The sequence below is a fragment of the Arvicanthis niloticus genome, chromosome 11 (assembly GCF_011762505.2).
Source record: "Arvicanthis niloticus isolate mArvNil1 chromosome 11, mArvNil1.pat.X, whole genome shotgun sequence".
Taxonomy (NCBI): domain Eukaryota; kingdom Metazoa; phylum Chordata; class Mammalia; order Rodentia; family Muridae; genus Arvicanthis; species Arvicanthis niloticus.
The window spans coordinates 60,526,340-60,545,906 of NC_047668.1; the positions used below are offsets into that span (position 1 = coordinate 60,526,340).

Sequence of the window (19,567 nt, forward strand, 5' to 3'; positions counted from 1 at the left end):
AGTTTTTCCACAGGAATCATTTCTTCATTAAGAAATGGCAAAAAAAAAAAAAAGAAAGAAAGAAAGAAAAGAAAAGAAAAAAAGAAATGGCCAGTATCACTGTTGAGCTGTAGACTAAATTTTACTTCAAAATTACAAGACACCACGTCTTTGGTTTACTCTAGAAGTATGAGTATCTGATATTTCAGCTTTAAACCCTTGCCTGTTTTCTGCTTATAGGTAAACACAGATGTGTTCATGTATATGTACATACATTGAGATTGATACTGAAGTGGTGTACAGTCCCAACATATGCTAAGTTGTTTTCTGGGTGACAAAAGAAAGTAGCCATTTGTTTTTCTTGACTTCTTACATGTGAGAAAAGACAAGGACAATGATCCAGTAACACATTGTACTTTTTTAGTTAGGTCACCTTTCCAGGTGATTAGTAGACTTGTTTACTACTGTTATATGTGCAGTTTTGACACGTTGGAACCAAGTTGAGAGCACATGCCTCTGTACTGTATTCATTTGCCTCTGCTCACTGTGAGTGTGGCTTCTTAGTTTACTACATACTGTCTCCCTGTAGTTAAGAAAGGATTTGCTTTTGAGCAGGTTTGTCTTTTTGATAAGATTCATTTTTGTCTTTACATGGCATATTGTTACATTCTTCAACATTTTAAATTTAAAAATTTATTATCAGCCAGGCATATTGGTACGTACCTTTAATCCTAGCACTAGGGAGGCAGAAGCAGGTGAATCTTTTGAGTTTGAGGCCAGCCTGGTCTACAGGGTGAGTTCTAAGACACCTAGCACTACACAGAGAAACTCGACTCAAAACAACAGCAAAGATTCTCTGTGGCTTCATGCCTACTTAGTGTAAAATATTTTAATATAATGATAAAGTCTTTGTTGGCAGGTATTTATGTTAAAAAAAAAAAAAGGCCATACAGTTTAGATTTTGCCTTTAAAAGATTTCATACGTGTTTATTTATCTGTGTTGCTTGTTTTGAAACCTCTACTGAATTAACAAGGATAAGTTATTTTGAAGATCTTAACTATAGTTAATTATTAAGTCAAGAGTTGCAATAGAAGAAAAAGAAATACTTTATTTTGGATTTTAGTGAGTCTTACATTGACCTGACACTGTTTGGTACACTGAAACCTTGCTGTGACACTGCAGTTGTGGTAATTTGATACAATGCTGGGTCATTTTATATCCTGAGAAGGAGTGACAGTGATCCTTTGGAGCGATGGAGGAGTGATGACGCTGCATAGCAGCTGCACATGTTGTCTTGTAGGAGACTTACTGTGTCCTGCTCTTTGCTCTGAAGTACTAAGTTCTTTGTTCTCAGAAATCAGCATACTCAGTGAAATACAAGTAGTATTTTAAAATTGCCGTGTACTTTTGATTCCAAGACTTTATAAGACAGAAGATTGTTAGTTTACCACAGGAGTGAAAGTGGTTCCGTTACCTCTGGGTACTTATAGTTAAGTATTTCTAAGTGTGATTCTAAGGGTATAGCAAGCATTTGGTTGTTTAGCTTAATATTCATGTAATGTTTTTTTTTTTTTTTTTTTTTTTTTTTTTTGCCTTTTAACTAGACAGGTACAATCCACCTATAATTTTGTTATCTTAAGCATTAATCTATGGCTTCCAAAGCAGTAATGACTGACTAGCCTTCCTGCTCACCACATGGACAAATGTAGCACATACTCTGTCATTTTTAGTTTCTGTTGCTGAATTCATGTATTTTTATTTTCAATTTTAAAATTTAATTTTTTTGCATTTATTTCTATGTTTAAAATAAAATTCAGATCTAAAAGGGAAAATGTTAAAACAGGAGTTAAGCCAGATGCACCTGATCAAGAACCAGAAGGACTTACTCTCCTGGTCCCAGACATCCAGAGAACTGCTGAGATTGTCCATGCAGCCACCACCAATCTGCGGCAAGCAAATCAAGGCCAGTAGTGTTTTATTTGATTTTTTTTTTCATTGCATGAAACATGTTTTATTTAGTAATTGAGAACTGTCTGGTTTTTTACTCATTTTTCAGGTAAGTTCTTGTACTTACAAGTTAATAGTCTGGTAGGTTTTGTTTTTTGTCAGGTTTTGGTTGGTTGGTTGGTTGGTTGGTTGGTTGGTTGGTTTTTCGAGACAGGGTTTCTCTGTATAGCCCTGGCTGTCCTGGAACTCTGTAGACCAGGATGTCCTCGAACTCAGAGATATGCCTGCTTCTGCCTCCCAAGTGCTGGGATTAAAGGTGTGCGTCACCACTGCCCAGCAAAGAAATACAACTTTTTTTTTTTTGTTTTTTTTTTTGTTTTTTTTTTTTTGTTTTTTTTTTTTGTTTTTTTTTTTTTTTTTTTTGGTTTTTTTTTTTTTTTTTTTTTGGTTTTTTGAGACAGGGTTTCTCTGTGTAGCCCTGGCTGTCCTGAAACTCACTCTGTAGACCAGGTTGGCCTCAAACTCAGAAGTCCACCTTCCTCTGCCTCCTTTTGTCAGGTTTTAGTTAAGAGTATTTCTTGTTGTAGAATATTCATCTTGGCTAGGTGTAGTGGCACATGTCTTTAATCGTAGCACTTGGAAAGTGAAAGCAGATGGATCTTTGTGAGTTTCAGGCCAACCAGTAGCAAGTTCTGGGCTAGCCAGGGCTACAGATGAGAGACCCTGTCTCTAAATAAATAAATAAATAAATAAATAAATAAGAATGTATTTCTTCTATATATGCTAAGACTAAATGTAATAGCTGAAGAACATACATATAGTAATTAATTGTTTCTTCTCATTGGAAGTTCTGGAATTGGAAAGCCCCATTTTGTTTGGGAGCAGTAAACTGAGGCTGTTGCACATGGTGGTGCATATGGCTGTGGTCTCTTTCTCTAAGGTGATAAGTAGGAGGATGGCTGGGAAGGCTGGCTGAAGTCTGAAACGCCAAACGTACATGTAGAAGTGGATTGTTTTCCAGCATAATGGCACAGGAAAGAGTAGAGAGCGGCTGGCTGAAAAGAAGGGATTCATCTGAGTGGGAATATAATCAGAATATATTACTGAACATGATGAAACACAGATTATATGCACGTGAAGCAGCGTTCACATATGCTGATAAAACATTTAAAATGCATATTTATGTTATTTATCTTGCAATATTACAGAAAAAAAACTGGGTGAATACTCAAAGAAGGTGACTATGAAACCCAAACCTCTGTCAGTATTAAAATCACTTGAAGAAAAATACGTGGCTGTCATGAAAAAACTGCAGTTCGGTAAGTAGAAGTTTCTCTTTGCCACAATGCCGTCATCCCCCTTCTGGCAGTGCTGCTAGGGGGTTTCAAAGAAATGAGAGAATTTTAGACTTGAGCTAGGATGGTGACAATTCCCTGGGATTCCACTGCACTAGTGCCTGAGGCACTAATTGTGACTGTGAGACTAGCCTGTGTCACATTAAGATGCTGCCTTAACAATTGCTCTGCTCCACCCTCTCGTGTGTGTGTGTGTGTGTGTGTGTGTGTGTGTGTGTGTGTGTGTGTGTGGTTTTGTTTGTGACCTGATTTTTACCTTCTGTACCCACATGAACGCTTCTGCCAAGTCTGTCTGTGTTTCGTCACAGCATTCTCATCCTGATTGCAGCACGTGCTTTCACAAATAAAAGCACAAGAGGAGGTCTGCAGAGCATGCCAAGAATGATTTTCTTTTGTCATTCTGCAGTGCTGGAATTGAACCCAGGAGCCCATGCAAGCTAGGGATCTCCTCTGGCACTAGGTTACACCCCATACTGGAGGCATTCTTTAGCATTTCCATTAGGGACAGAGAGACTAGAGACTTCTTTATGACTTTGGTATCATAACAACTGTTTCCCTGCTGGTTCTCCACTTTAGTCTTTTGTCTCCTTTTAGATACATTTGAAATGGTTTCTGAAGATGATGATGGGAAATTGGGTTTTAAAGTAAATTACCACTACATGTCTCAGGTGAAAAATGCCAACGATGCCAACAGTGCTGCCAGAGCCCGCCGCCTGGCTCAGGAAGCGGTGACACTTTCAACCTCACTGCCTCTGTCATCATCTTCCAGTGTCTTTGTACGATGTGATGAGGAGCGACTTGACATCATGAAGGTAGAAAGCAGCTCTAGCCACACCCTTCCTAGACTTCTTAAATGTCAACATAAATTCTGGTGACCACTTAGGGTGGCCATAAAGGAGCTGTGATGTAATGTTAGTTCAGGGTGTACAGATGAGACAGCATGTCAAGACAGTACCAGAGGTGACGCTGCTCATGTGTTTGTTCCCCCACAACATGAGGCCTGATATCAAAGGACTTAATGCTGAGCAGGAGGACATAGTTACAGGATAAAGTCATCCCAGGTGCCGTACTCTTATCAGAAAATAGCTTTTTTCTCTAAATTTATCAGCAGTCTGTGGTTTTGAATATATAAGTTTTATGAATAAAATACTAGCAATGTAACATAACTGTTTTAACATTATGATCTGTTATATCTTAAAGTCTAAGAAAACTGTATCAAGAAAAACTAATATGATATGTAGTGGGAAAATGTCTTTACCTTTACAATTTAATTCATAAGTTAACTAGTCCATCTCCTCAGACAGCTAAAAGTAGTGATCTGTTGATTTCCCTGAGCACTGTGCTGTACATGTAAGTTCTTCTGCCTAGAACCTCTCCAGCAAATCAGTTATAATATGTGGCCCCCACATGCAGCTGTTACCTGCAGGTGGTGTTGTATCTGTTAATTGACTCAGATGAAAAATTCTCACAAAGGATGTTCTTTATATTTTAAAAGAAGTTTGAAATTCAGGACAACTTTCTTGATGCAAATAAGAATTCATTTTAGAGCAGCCTGCCCTCTAATTCAGAGCCCTGCCTGCCTCTGCCTCCCGAGTGCTGGTATGAAAGGAGTGCACCACCACCTGGCAGCCATGCCACTCTTAATTCTAATAAGAAGCCTTTTTCTAGTCCTGTGTTTGTGTGTGTTTAACTTGTGATTCCACTCTTAACAGCTCTTGCGGTGTTCTTTAAGGTGCTCGTGAGGATGATTCTCACAAATCTGTTTATGTGCATACCAGGTTCTGATAACTGGGCCAGCGGACACCCCCTATGCAAATGGATGCTTTGAGTTTGATGTGTATTTTCCTCAAGATTATCCTAGTTCACCTCCCCTTGTGAACCTAGAAACAACTGGGGGTCATAGCGTACGCTTCAATCCCAACCTTTACAACGATGGCAAGGTAAGGTGTCTTTTGTTTCAAGGTCACACAGTAATCTGAAGATTGTTTGTGATTCAAACAAAAGTTGGTGTGGTTATATTTTTTCTTCATTCTTAGCTTCCTCCATATGCAGACAGATCAGCTTGAAAATAAGAGAGAAGAAACTGAAAAGGACAAAAGAACAGCTTCCATGAATCAGTCCTGCTCAGAATACAGCATAGCCAGTGTCTGGCTTGGTTTTTTAAGCAGTAATACTCAGCATAGAATTTACTACTAGAATGCTATTATATTGAACTATCCAAAATTATATTGAAAATTTAAAAGAAAAATTATCATCATTTTCAATGTAACTCTGGATAGTTTAGTAGCATTCTAGTAGTAAATTCCATGCTGAATATTACTCATTTATAAACCCCGAGAAGATAAGAAGAAATCTGTAGGGGCTGGAGAGATGGCTCAGTAGTCAGGAACACTGTCTGCTTTCCAGAAGACCTGATGCCCTCCTCTGGGCTCCGCGGGCACCAGGCACACACATAACCAGATGATTCTTGGTGGTAAGAATAGCAAATTTTTAAAAATGGCCTTTTTATCAAAGATGTGGCCAAGGTTTGGCTTCCTTTTCACTTTTATTTTCATACAATCTGACATGGGATGTTATTATTTCATCCTCATGGAATGATAAATCATAAAACTGAAACTAGTTATGTAGATTCCTTGCAGAAAGTTTAACAGAGGCACCATTTATTTTCCTTGAAAAAAACAAAGAACAGGTTTTCTGGAGCAAAGCTGAAATAGCCATGTTGGCTTTTCTTGATAGACTCTGAATCCCAAGTAACATATAAAATAAGATTTTGCTTAAGTGGTTCATTCTGTAGGGCTGAGTGGATGAAGATAATGAGACACCAGTATCCTGACATTTAGTATTTTAAGTGTCTTGTATGGCTCACCCACACAAATATACACTGTAAAATTACTGGGTTTTGCCATTCTGGGATCAGATGGACTGGCCTCATGTATGTTGAGTAATATGCACATATGTATGCATACACAAACAATTTAAAAAGAAAACTTTAAAAGAAAAAATCATGTTTGGGGCTGTAGAGATGTTTCAGTGGTTAAGTGCTATTCTGCTTAGAGGATCCAGATTCAGTTTGGAGGACCCACATCATGTGGCCTCAATTGCCTGAAACTGTAGTTTCTGGGGATCTGGCACCCTTTGACCTCAGTAGGCAGGCACCTGCATGCATGTGGTGTTGGTGAAATGGCTCAGTGGGTAAAAGCACTTGTGACTAACCCTAACAACCTGAGTTTGAGTCCCTAAACCCTTATAGTGATAGAAGAGACCTGACTCTTCAAGCTGTCCCCTGACCCCATGCATGTCCACACATGTCCACAAAGAAATACATTTCACCAAAAGTTTCTGGGTTTTTGGAAAGTATTATCTTTCATTAAGATATATGTTAAGTATGACTAGTGACACAGTTTATTGATAGTGTGCTTGCTTACATGCACAAAGCCTTGGTTTTAATCCCCACTACTGCATTGACTGGGTACTGTGGTGCATCCCTTTTATCCTAACACTAGAGCAATGGAGGCAAGAGGGTCAGAAACTTAAGGTCATCCTCTCCTACAAAGCTAGTTGAGGGCCAGCCTGAGTTACATAGTCAGCCTTGTATCAACCAACAAAAAAGATAGATGTTATTGTGCAGATACGGATGTAACTGGTGCGGAGTTTTCCTTCTGAACAAACTGTAATTCCACAGGGGCTTGGATCACATCCGAAGATGCAGTGGGCTTTTACAGACTTAGATACACTTTGACATGAGAGCATCATGTTTTTATTTCCAGCTGAGACAGTTTGCTATAAATTACGTCTTTCTCCTTAAGGTTTGTTTAAGCATCCTGAATACGTGGCATGGAAGACCAGAAGAGAAGTGGAATCCTCAGACATCAAGCTTTTTGCAAGTAAACAAAGTTTCTCCGAAAGATTTACTTACACACTAAGATCTATATATGTTGCAGGGGAATTAGTGACTAAAATAGGCATAGAAAACTGTTTTAAAGGCAGGAAATAAGTTTCAAGTCTCAAGTTATGATGTAAAATAAACAGTCTTTGGGTTAAAATTTTAAGGGTGTGTGTGTGTGTGTGTAAAATGTTTTAGTTTCAGTTTCAGCTTTTTTGAGACTAGGTCACACTATGTCACACTGGTTGGCCTGAAATTCAGATGTTCTCCTTCCCCTCCTCTTGGGTGTTGGGGCTAAAGGCATGTACCACACTTGGCTGGAAGTACTTTTGAACTTATATTTGGGACTACAACATCTCATCTAAAAGCTATTTTCTCAAAATAGGTTGGATTTTAAATTGTAGGTTTGTGATAATAATTTGACTTAATTTTCTCTGCTTTTGTAGAAATTGAGTAATATATCCTATTTATGTAAGTAAAAGAGAAAAATACTTTAAAACAGTAAATGATAGAACTAATCATGTGTAAAAGCTCTCCGAGGAGTCCCAGATTTGAAATAGAAGAAAATAACTCTCCTTCATTGACAAGTGGATCAAGGAGCATAACATAAAACCATATCCACTAAATATAATAGAAGAGAAAGTAGGAGATATCCTTAAATGCTGTGGTACAGGAGACATGTTCCTGAACAGAAAGAACATCAATGGTCTATATAGCTAGTTCCAGGCCAGCCAGGGCAACACAGTGAGACTTCCTATAGGTAGGTGTAGTAGATTAGATTAGATTAGATTAGATTAGATTAGATTAGATAGAAAGAAAGAAAGAAAGAAAGAAAGAAAGAAAGAAAAATTTGTTTGTCTATTATTTTTTAGGGTAGGGTATTGCACTTTAACTCGCACCATCCTGGAGTTCACTGTGTAGCCTGGGTTGGCCTTGAGCTTACCTTGATGATGTTTTGCCTCCATGTTGTATGTCCACCACATACATAGGTTGAGAATCAAGCGTGGGCCCTCTAAAAGAAAGAGCAGCTCTCTCCAGCCCCCAATACCAGGTTTTATTTGTTTGTTTTGTTTTATACCAGATCCTGTGGAAGCATGCTTATAGAGACTCCTTGGAGATGAAGCAGGATAGCAGTTTAGTTATTTGCAGTAAACCTGTCTCTTAGTAACTTCTTGATTTTCCTCTATTCCTCAGGTGTTGGTCTCCGTCCAGTCCCTTATATTAGTAGCTGAGCCTTACTTCAATGAACCAGGATACGAACGGTCTAGAGGCACTCCCAGTGGCACACAGAGCTCTCGAGAATACGATGGAAACATCCGACAAGCAACGGTTAAATGGGCAATGCTAGAACAGATCAGGAATCCTTCACCGTGCTTCAAAGAAGTATGTTAGATAAAGCTAAGTCCTTCTCGACATTTGAGGATAGGTCGTTAGTGTTATAGATGGTAAATTTACCGAATCTGGTATGCTAAGCTTTACTTCTTAAAACTAGCAATTAATCCTAAAGTCATTAATAACAAAGTGCAGTTAGTTAGGTTTAAAACCACATATCCCAAAATACACCAGACTTTACCTTGGAACCTTTTTATTTAAATTTTACTTTGGCATGATTGTGTGCAGGTACATATTTGGTGAGTAGATACTTAGCACTGGCTCAGTGGTAAAGGCCCTTTCCCCAAGCCTGCCCACCTGAGTTGGATTCCTGAGATGACCTACATGAGAGAAGGAACCTAATGCCTTTGACCTCTATGTGTGCTATGGCATACATGCATACCTACAATACAAAATAAATGTAATTTGTAAATTTAAAAAAAATTAGATTTTTATGAAATCTCTTTTAAAGACTTTTTTTTTTTTTAATTTTGTGTGGGGTGGGATGTGTATGTACACAAGTTCAAATGCCTAGAAAAGCCATCAGATCCTTTGGAGCCTGACTTAACAGGTGGGTGTGAGACTCCTGACATGGGTGATGGCAACTCAGCCCAGGTCTTCTGTAAAAGCTATATACTCTGAGCCATCTCTTCAATCCCTGAGTTCTCTTCTAAAGACAAAAACTTTTCTGCTGCCAGTGTGTTGAAATTTTTTTTTCTTGCTGGTTTATTTCCATTTGTTTTATGTTGCTGTATGTGTGTCCTATGCTGTTTAGATGGGATTACTTCAGTATCTGAGCAGTGTTGGGTATTCTTTGCCATGAAAACATTGAGTATTTCAGTGTGTGTCATCTGATGTTCTGAACCTGGTTTGTAATGATGTAGAACACATAAAACATTTTCGGGACAGATAAACATAGCAGTGTCTAAAATTTGTATTTTAGTAATGCCATAAGCTTTGACTTTTTGATGTGTAGACATGCTCTGTTCTGTTGTTTTTATTTTCAAGGTTATACACAAACATTTTTACTTGAAAAGAATTGAGATCATGGCCCAGTGTGAGGAGTGGATTGCAGACATCCAGCAGTACAGCAGTGATAAGCGGGTGGGCAGGACCATGTCTCACCATGCTGCAGCTCTCAAGGTGAGTCACTTGTGAAGTCATGGACTCAGGTATTCCCAAAGAAGAAGGTTGTTGCAGAACATGTATAGATGGGTGTAATAGCTTTGACAGAGGACTAGAACTTCTTTGAATTAAAAGTAGCTATAGGACCTGAGCCCAAAGATGTGACACAGGTCGGGGTTGGCAGGGTATTGGGTCTGTGGAGTTTGTTTAGTTTTGTTTTAATTTATTTAGTCACTTTACAACCCAATATCAGCCCTTACTCTCCTCCTGGTACCCCCTCATGTAAGTTCTCCCCCATTCCCTTTAGAAGGGGAAGGTCACTCTGGGTATCAAACCCCCCACCCCCACACATCAAGTTGCTGCAGGACTAGGCACATCCTCTCTAACGGAGGCCAGACAAGACTGTCCATTTAGGGATGTGGGATCCACAGACAAGCAGGTAGGCAACAGGCTCGTGGGCAGCCCCTGCCCCAGTTGTTTGGGGGACCTACATGAAGTTCAAGCTGCTCATCAGCTACATATGTGCAGGAGGCCTAGATCCAGCCTGTGCTCTCTCTTTTGTGGGTGGTTCAGTCTCTGGGAGCCCCCAAGGTCCAGGTTAGTTGACTCTGTTGGTTTTCTGTAGAGTCCCTGTCCTCTTCAGGTCCTTCAGTCTTTCTCCCAGCTCTTCTGTAAGACTCCCGAGCTCCATCTGATATTTGGGTGTGAGTCTCTGCTTATCTTTCTATTGGCTGCTAGGACAGGGGACAGTTATGCTAGGTTCCGGTCTGCAAGCATAATGGAGTATCATTAATAATATCAGGGATTAGTTCTTGCCCATGGGATGGATCTCAATTTGGAACAGTCATTGGTTGACCATTCCCACAGTCTTTGCTTTATCTCTGTCCCTGAGCATCTTGTAGATGGGACATAGTTTGGGTCGAAGGCTTTGTGGGTGGGTTGCTGTCCTTATCCTTCCACTGGGAGTCCTGCCTGGCTACAGGAAGCAGCCACTTCAGGATCCATATGCCCACTGCTAGAAACCTCAGCTAGAGTCACCCCTATAGACCCTCTGGGGCCTCTCTTCATCCCAGGTCTCTGGCACATCCTAGAGATTGCCCACATGAGTTTTGTCTTTAATCTTTTAGCCTTACCTTATGCCTCTTGCTTCACATAATTTTATTTTTTGGTATTGGAATGAAGAAGAAGGTACAAGATGGAGAGCCTCTGATAGCTGGTTGGGAATAGCCACTGTGAGAGCAGCCAGATTTGTGGGAGGTAGGCAGTTGTTTTTTACTTGAGCATTCCCTGATGGAAATGGAAGATAGTCCTTGGTCCTCTCCTTCTCTGCCAGGTATCTGCCTTCTGTGCATGCAGTGTTCTTTGTCCCTCCTGGCTCCTTTCCTCTTTGTTTTTCAGTCCTTGAAAAGATGGAGGTGGTCAGTTGTGGTGGCACACACCTTTAATCCCAGTACTTGGAGGGCTGGGTTCCCAGATAGTCAGTACTTCAGACACTCTCTCAAAACAAATAAATAACTGATAATAAGAGTGCTAGTTTTTCAGGTGTGATTTCTTTGTATGTAGTTTGAGTTTTTATATTTTGGAGGCTTTAGAGGTATGACTGGTAGTGTATGTCCTCCATCCTAGCACTGTGCATCTCTGTACAGGAGGATAGGAATTCAAAGCTACCCTTGTTAGTGATGCTGCTGTCTAAGGATAGAAGTCTTTGCTTGATCTATGCTAGTTCTGTTATGTTCGCTCCTGGAAACCAGGCTGTGTTCTGTACCAAACAGGAACAAGGACTTGAGAGCAGTTAGAGATTTGTGGGTCTCTCCTTACACCATGCCTGCTAGCTCGTCTCCATTTGTGTTTCTGCTCATTTGACTGCTGGAAGCCTCCCTTGACCTGACACACACTGAGGTTACTCATGAGCACACCCACTCAGCACTTAACCAACGCTTCCCTCTTTTGTTCATCACGAACTGCTCTCTTTCTCCCTGGTCCTTGTTTATTCTCTTTTCTTTTCTTTTTTTTTTTTTTTTTTTTTTTTTTTTTTTTTTTTTTTCTGAGATCCAATTTATTTCTGCCTCCCTTTCTCTTGTGGTCTTTGGGCTTGAAATGCTAGACATTTACTCTTTAAAGATTATTCATAAAACAAAACTAAAAGTCATGGATCTCAAAAAGGGACTGGTAGGGATGAGGCAGGTTTGATAGGGACAGGAGGGAGGGGAGAGAAGGACTCATACATGCATGAAGTTGACAAAAAACAAAATCAGTCAAATGTGATTATTCTTCAAACACATTTCCTCATCATCTCCTGACTTGTGTTACTAATGGTTTCTTCTAGGTGCCCTCATTAAACATCGAGAGCAGGGCTGTACCTTCCTTCAGATAGATTCTTCAGCTTTCTACACTTAATTTCCAGACTGCCCTTTTCTCTCAGATATGTGGATATTGCTTAACTCCCTTCATCTAGTTCATGTGGTTAGTGGGAGACCCTTCAGTCTTCCCATCGGAAGGGCCTGCTTATCCTCTTCAGTGTGCACCATGTTCCCCCCTTTCCTTCTTCGGCGCACACAGGTTGATACTCCCTGGATAGGTTCCCAGCCGCAGCTTTGCTCACACACACCCTCACAGCCTGCAGTCTAGCTGGGTCCGCTGCTCTGTTCTGTCATTTCAGTGTTGGCTTTTACCTAAAGTTATCTTATTGTATTATTTTGAAGGTTGTTTTTTATTTTTGTTTGTGAGACAGGGTCTCACTCTGTACTCATGGCTGGCCTGAATGTAACTATGTATACCGAGATGCCCTCAACCTCAGATCTGCCTTCCTCTATCTCCCCAGTGCCAGACTTAAGAGCATGAGCTCCTATGACAAACTACTGTGTTATTTTTCTGTCACTCTGACTTAGAAGTCCTTTCTTTCCAAACTAGTGAAGATTTTTATTCTTTCAACTACATTTTTGCTGAAGAAGGCTAGTCAAGGAAGGACGTAAGACAGCTTGAATTCCCAATAAGAGTTATCGTATCCCACCACTCCCAAGTCCTCGTAACAGTGAGATGTTTCTTCTTCCTTAGTCAGGGTTCTTATCACAATGGAAAGGAAATCAGTGCTGGAGAGTTTTTAAGTTTCAAGTGTGGCAATATGCTCCAAACCCGTGTAAGTGGCTGATAGTGTATGATTGTCTCAACCGTTCTCTGTCTGTTACCCCTTCAACTAATACTCAGGCTCCACACTAGCTACAGTATTTGTATTGTGCTCCCTGCCCTTGTTTTGTTCGTGATTACCAGAGCATCTTATATGTGTAAAGATTGTTCTGTGAAAACTGCATCCAGATCACTGAGTGACTAAAGGCATGTGTCACCATTCCTGATGACCTGAGTTTGATCCCTGAGACCCACATGGGGCAAAGGAAAAGACTGACTGCTGCAAGTTGTCTTAAGTCTTCTCATGTGCACATGCCTATACAAATACACGCCAAAAATCAATGTTTTTAAATTACTGAATTTTCAAAGTCAGCTAGTTTCCTCATTATTCATCAAAAACGTTCTCTTTTGAAAAACTTCAATGTGCTATTTTCATTCATAAGCATCCAATCACTCTTAGCATCTTATATTCTAAGGCAAGATGTGATAACACAATTATTTAGTCTCTTGATATTCTTTTTTATGTGTTTAAAATTTAAAATCTGAATGATAATTTTTATTACTCATGTTTCTTCTGCATTAAAGTGAAACAGTGTAGAAACTTGCAAAGTTTACAGCGGGCCCTGGTATTAACACACTCGTTTCCATTTGCAAAAATAGCAGTGTATATGTGGGCTGTAGTTTGTAGTTTAGGCTTTTGTTTGGTGGTTGTGTATTATATAGTGTGTAGTATCTTCTCCTACCCCAAGTACTGAAGGTCAAATCCAAAGCCTTGCACATGCCAGACGAGTGCTGCACTGTCCAATAAACACCCAATCTGGGGGTACTTTAACTTGTGCACTTGTCCTTTTCAGAGTTGCCATCTGTGACAACATAAGGAATTACTGTCTTTAATTTAAAAGAATGCATGTATCAAACTATTAATGTTTGTAAGTCATTGCTGATCCTGTGACCAGGGTCAGGGCATATGCAAGTTCTGTGGAACTATACTATGTTTTTGAGGATGTGGGTTTAGTTTTTTGTACTTGTATAGAATATTACTCTGAGCTTTTCAACATCTAGATTTTGAGTTTAGGAATTTTGCCTGCATGTGTATGTGGGTGTTATAAGCCCTGGAACTTGAGTTACAGACAGGTGTGAACTACCATGTGGGTGCTGGGAATTGAACCTGGGTCCTCATAAAAAACACCATGCTCTTAAGCTCTGAACCATCTCTCCAGCCCCTAGTTTGGGGATTCTTTTTGGTTTTTCGAGACAGGGTTTCTCTGTGTAGCCCTGGCTGTCCTGGAACTCACTCTGTAGTCCAAGCTGGCCTTCGAACTCAGAAATCCGCCTGCCTCTGCCTCCCAAGTGCTGGGATTAAAAGTGTGCGCCACCACCGCCCGGCTAGTTTGGGGATTCTTAAGAGTTTTGTTTACTGTGTTGTGTGCATTAAATATGTGATATACTGGCTGCCATAAGAAGATAGTGAGTAAATATTTGTACACTTGATACTGAAGTATGTTAAAACCAAGTTCTTGTCTTAGTGATATGCAAGAGTCACAGTGTTCACACTTCTGATAATAGCAATTTTCTCCACCCAGCGCCACACTGCTCAGCTCCGAGAAGAGCTACTGAAACTTCCCTGCCCTGAAGGCTTAGATCCGGACATTGAGGATGCCTTCCCGGTGTGCAGGGCTACAGTAGGTGCTGAAGAGACTCTAACACACGACCATGTCAAACCCAGCAGCAGCAAAGACCTTCCCAGTGACTTCCAATTATGAGCTGCATTGATGTGGATTTCGTAGATACAAAGGCTTCGAAGCACAAGCCAAATATGTCAATATTTGTATGTAAGAAACTAATTATGTAATAGGTAATGAAACTGAAACTATACTATGCCCTTAAGGAGATCCAGTTTAATTCAAGGTGATCTTTGATTTACCTGTACAAGAGTGTAAACTTTTTTGTGCTTTTATTTTTCAATTGTGAGAACCACTGATTGGTATGTTCAACAAATTTGTGTATACAAAGAAATGGATAAATCACTGATCTATAAGGGAAACTACCTTAGGAAAGAATGTTTACTGAATGTTTATCTTTTTTTTTTTTTTTTTTTTTTTTTTTTTTTTTTACTGTAGAGTGAGAGGTTGTTAACAAAGAATATATATTGGTCATTCTTACAACTACTATTTAAAGTCAGCAACTTTTCACTGAATTTGATAGATTTTATGTTTGGCCATATCTTCATGCTCATATTTGATTTCTGAAGACTTCCTAGATACACTTTAATAAAAGTTAAACAGACATAGCCTCTCTTTTTTTTTTGATTTACTGGTACATTTTTAAGTAATAAATCTGCCATAAAATGCACTATAGCTGGAGACTTGCACTTGTATGGATGAATTTATTACATTCAACATATTTAATTTTATGCCTTCTAAGATGCAGAAAAAAAAATAAATGAACATGATTTTATTCTATGCCAAACATTTGGGCCTCTGAATGTATCCATTATTTGAATTTAATATACGAAAAGGTATGGTCAATTGGAAAAGTCGCTTTAAACTGTTTTCCTCAAGGGCTCCTCTTTTTCCTGGACTGTGTGGTTTTGTTCCTGAAGTCACATGTATGTATCAACATGGAGGCTCTGTAGAGGAGGGAGGCTGGGCCTCTCTGGTGCTGTTACAGTACGTTCTGTACCTGCCATACAGGCTCGTTTTCGTGCAAATTCTTCCTAGAGCCAATAAATAAAAACTTAGGTGAATTAGTATGTCTTGTTTCTAAAATAGTTGCCATGGTGTACAGTGATATTTCTACAGGAAAACTTTTTGAGATGAGCATGGGGGGGAAAGAAGGAAGTTTTTATAAGACCAGGTATCATAAAGGAAGCTGAAAACTGGGCATAGTGGCACACAGTTTTAATCCCAGAAGCGACTAAAACATATCTTTACACTTCAAGTTCCAGCACAGCCAAGGCTACATAGAAAGACCCTGTCTGAAGAAAGCAGAAAAAGAAGTAAGAGCTGTCGTGACTGTTGATAATATTTAAATAGAGGTGGCAGCCTACATGACTCCTTACACATCCCTGCCTGGGGAGGTTGAGGTACAGAGAGTCTGCTCAGAGAATATAATCTGAGACCCTGCCTCAAAAATTGGGGTAGGGAAAAAGAATCACAAGTTTTTAAATATTGAAGATGTAAAGAAAAATGGAAAACAGAGTTAAGGAGCATGATACCCCTTCATGTATGAGATCCCAAACTCTTTAGACATGAGCAGAAGGCAGCTGGGCAAAGCAGTGTCTAAAACACAGTCGTTTATAAAATACAGTGTGTAGCTAAGATGCATCCAAATGACAAGGTGGTAAATTAAGTGTATGACAAGAAAAACCCCATGTCATATGCAGACATGCTAGATAGAATGTACATCTAAAACTATCAGCAATGGGGAGATAAAGCACTTGGAGGGGCTCAGTGGATGGAATGCAATTGCTGAGTGAGGCTGACAATCAGTCCAGATCCCAGGAACCCACAAGTCTAAGGACTGAATGGATAGAACCACTTGGGTCTATGCCTGAAGAACCAAGTTCAATACCAGATAGAAGGAAAAAAATCAATTCATCCAAGTTCTCCTCCATCCTCCACTCGCATCTCCCACCTCACACAAATTAGTAAAAGTGGTTCGAACAGTTTCTAAAAGAACAAGGCTGGATACAGTGGCCTGCATCTTTAATATCCAGACTCCTATGGCGAGATGGGAGGTGAAGAGTCACCCTGAAGGTGGCAGGTTGGCTAGTCCAGTGTATATGACAAAGCTGCCCAAAGAATAAGACCCTGACTTAAAAAGTAACACCTTTAATCGCAGCACTCAGGCCTCTGAGTTAGAGACCAACTTGGTCTACTTAGCTCTGGGACAGCCAGGGCTACACAGAGAAACCCCGACATGAGGGGGAAAAAAAGACAAGAACTGCCTCTGACCTCACAGTGTGTGCATGTGGAACACAAAGAAAGTAAAACTGTGTGTGTGTGTGTTTCCCTTGGTTAGGATCCCATTCTAATTTGCCATGAATGATAAAAGCTACTGTCAAGTCCATTTTTTTCATCACCCCTCACTGTTAAAAATGGGAAAGTGTTAGAAAGCAACATTATCAGAGCCAATAAATGATTTACAAACACCAGAAGGCACAGGCTGCAGGTGAGATGGATGGCTCAGTGGGTAAAAGTGCTTGCTGACAAGCCTGACAACCTGAGTTTGAATCTAAAATGGCGGATGGAAAGAATCACCTCTTCCTGTGATCCGTGCAGGCATATCAGATGTTTAAATAATTGGAAACTGATTACATTGAGAGAAGTGTATGTGGGACCCAGACCCAGCCAGGAGCTTTGTGTAAGGTTCCTGCACTCAAGGAGTGAACAGCAGGCGTGAAAACAGTGCATTTAGTCTTTGGAGAGTTATTTATAAGATTCTGTTGGGACCATGGAGGAGAGTCATTTAGGACTAATACTGATCGGTATTGAAGTGATGTGAGCAGGAAGGGCTTCCTAGAAGAAGACATCCTGAGTACTCAAGAGCTCGAAGACAATGGGTGTTGCAGACCGATGCTGGAGAAGTAGCTGCTGTCTGGCCTATTCAGCAGCCTGAATAATTTGGAAAGCTCTCAGGCTGCTTCGGCTGGGGAAGCAAGGTCATAGTATTCTGCCCACTGCTTTGGCTCCAGAGTCATTGTGGTAGATAATCACCTCAGGCACAAAAGGTGGACAGGAGAAGGTACTTGACAGCCTGGAGAAAGGCATATATTTGTTGAGAACGAATTCCATTTTTGAGCTGAGAAAGTAGGGTGGAGGGGCAGAGCAAAACAACAAACTGTCTGGTTCCAAGAGTGTATGAAGACCTTTGAGGAACGTGGATGGTGGTAGTTTAAAGTAGTATGTTTATGATCTGAAATTATTTCTTCAGAGGTTGTGTCTTTCCCTGTTGTGTGCCCCCCATCTACCCACCAAGGCACCCGCTCTGAACCAGGGCTCCACCATATATCCCAGCCCCAAAGGAATAGTTTGTTCTTCATAATTTTAAGTTTTTAATGGCAAGAAAAAGTTGTTGAGGAGTAGCTGTCTGCAGCAAAGAGGTCTGGAAAATCCCCTGCCTTGTTTTGCTTTAAACTATTCACAGTCCTCTCTAAGGGGCTTGAAACAGTAGAGTACTTAAGAGCACTTGTTGCTCTTGCAGAGAGGACCAGGGTTTGATTCTCGGCACCTACCTGGTGGCTCACAGCTATCTTTTAACTCTCTTCTGTCCTCCATAGGCATACATGGTGTATATACTTACATGCAGGCTAACATGTATACATATAAAATTAAAATATAAAGTAGCAAGAACAAAATCAAAATTTTCTAGCATTCAAATCAAAACCTTCCACCAGGCTAATGAAGATATATAAATATAGAAAATAAATATTTTTTTGGTCATTGTTATAGGCTGGTTTATGTGGGATACGATTAACTGAGGGGAGATATTCTAGTTAATGTGCCTCATGCCGTTTGTGGTTTTTGGCTGTCTCTTCTGTTAGGCTAATTCTTTTTAAGAGGCAGGAAGATGGGGTAGCGGTCAGTGGTAGAGGACCTTTAGCATATACAAGGTTCAGCGCTGCCACCTACAAAATAAGCAAACAAAGTGGTAGTGACCTGTGAGCCATGATTTGGGTAATGCTCATTCACTTAGAGCTTGTTTGGGCTGGAGCTGGGTTTATTCCCTGAGCCCATGCTAACTTACCTGATACATTTCTACAGATACATTTTTTTACCATACTCTACACTTTGCCCAAATGCAAAGGACCGGTGGTTTTAACCTTCCTGATGCTGTGACCATCTAATACCTCATGTTGTGGTTACCCAAACCATAAAATTATTTTGTTGTTACTTTCTAACTAATTTTGCTACTGTTGTGGATCATAATGTAAACATCTGATATGCATGACATGCAAACTCAGGGAATCTTGACACACCATTGAGAACCATGCTCTAGGGGGCTGAAGAAATGGCTCATTGAAGCACCTGCTCTGCTTCCAGAGGACATGACTTTGGTTCCCAGCAACCATGTCAGGTGACTCACAACTGCCCATAGCTCCAGTTCCAGGATATCTGACATCCTCCTCCGGTCTCTGTGTGCACCTTACACATGTGGCATGTGCACATGCATGCACAAAACTAAATCTTAAAAGACTGAGTTCTCTGAGCCTGGTGGTGGCGCACGCCTTTCATCCCTGCACTCCGGAGACAGAGATAGGCACATCTCTGAGTTCAAGATCAGCCTGGTCTACAGGGTGAGTTCCAGGATAGCCAGGACTGTTACACCAAGAAACCGTGTTACAAAAAAAAAAACTTTTAAAAAAGGAAAAGGAATAACTCTGGTATGTAGTTACATGGACAGGCAGTGCTACAGTGTACCCATCATTTGCAGAAATGCTAGCCAAACCACTATGCTCCCGTCAGTCTGGGAGACATCAGAGCACAGTAGAGCTACAGGTTCATCTGGTTTCAACTCCAATATATACCACGGAAAATACTGAAAAATATAATATGTGAAAATTTTTGTATGTCTAGTGCTTTTGCTCTATATAATTTTTGTTATCAAACTTTTTATCATAAAATGCCTGGTTAATGTGGATGTTCTTAAACACTTAGTTTTTTTTAAAGATTTATTTTTTTATTAGATGTCTGTGTGTGTCTGGCATATTTTATTAGATGGTGTGCATATGCATCCAGATGCCTTCAGAGCCAGAAGGGGACATCAGATTCCTTGAAATAT

At 40.2% G+C, this 19,567-nt stretch overlaps 1 protein-coding gene across 12 annotated transcripts in view; it reads left to right on the forward strand.

Moving 5' to 3' along the window:
* Nucleotides 1-15,530, forward strand: part of Birc6 (baculoviral IAP repeat containing 6) — a 174,909-nt gene extending 159,379 nt beyond the window's left edge. For 11 of the 12 annotated variants that reach the window (XM_076942275.1, XM_076942278.1, XM_076942279.1 and 8 more), the window contains 8 exons: nt 1,798-1,943; nt 3,136-3,246; nt 3,877-4,094; nt 5,061-5,222; nt 7,089-7,166; nt 8,360-8,548; nt 9,545-9,679; nt 14,368-15,530. In XM_076942275.1, coding sequence (XP_076798390.1) covers nt 1,798-1,943; nt 3,136-3,246; nt 3,877-4,094; nt 5,061-5,222; nt 7,089-7,166; nt 8,360-8,548; nt 9,545-9,679; nt 14,368-14,547 — 1,219 coding nt within the window. In that variant the 3' untranslated portion in view covers nt 14,548-15,530. Of the gene's footprint in view, nt 1-1,797; nt 1,944-3,135; nt 3,247-3,876; nt 4,095-5,060; nt 5,223-7,088; nt 7,167-8,359; nt 8,549-9,544; nt 9,680-14,367 lie in introns of those variants that run through there. The other variant, XR_013113309.1, reaches the window with a different exon arrangement.
* Nucleotides 15,531-19,567: the final 4,037 nt, after the last annotated feature.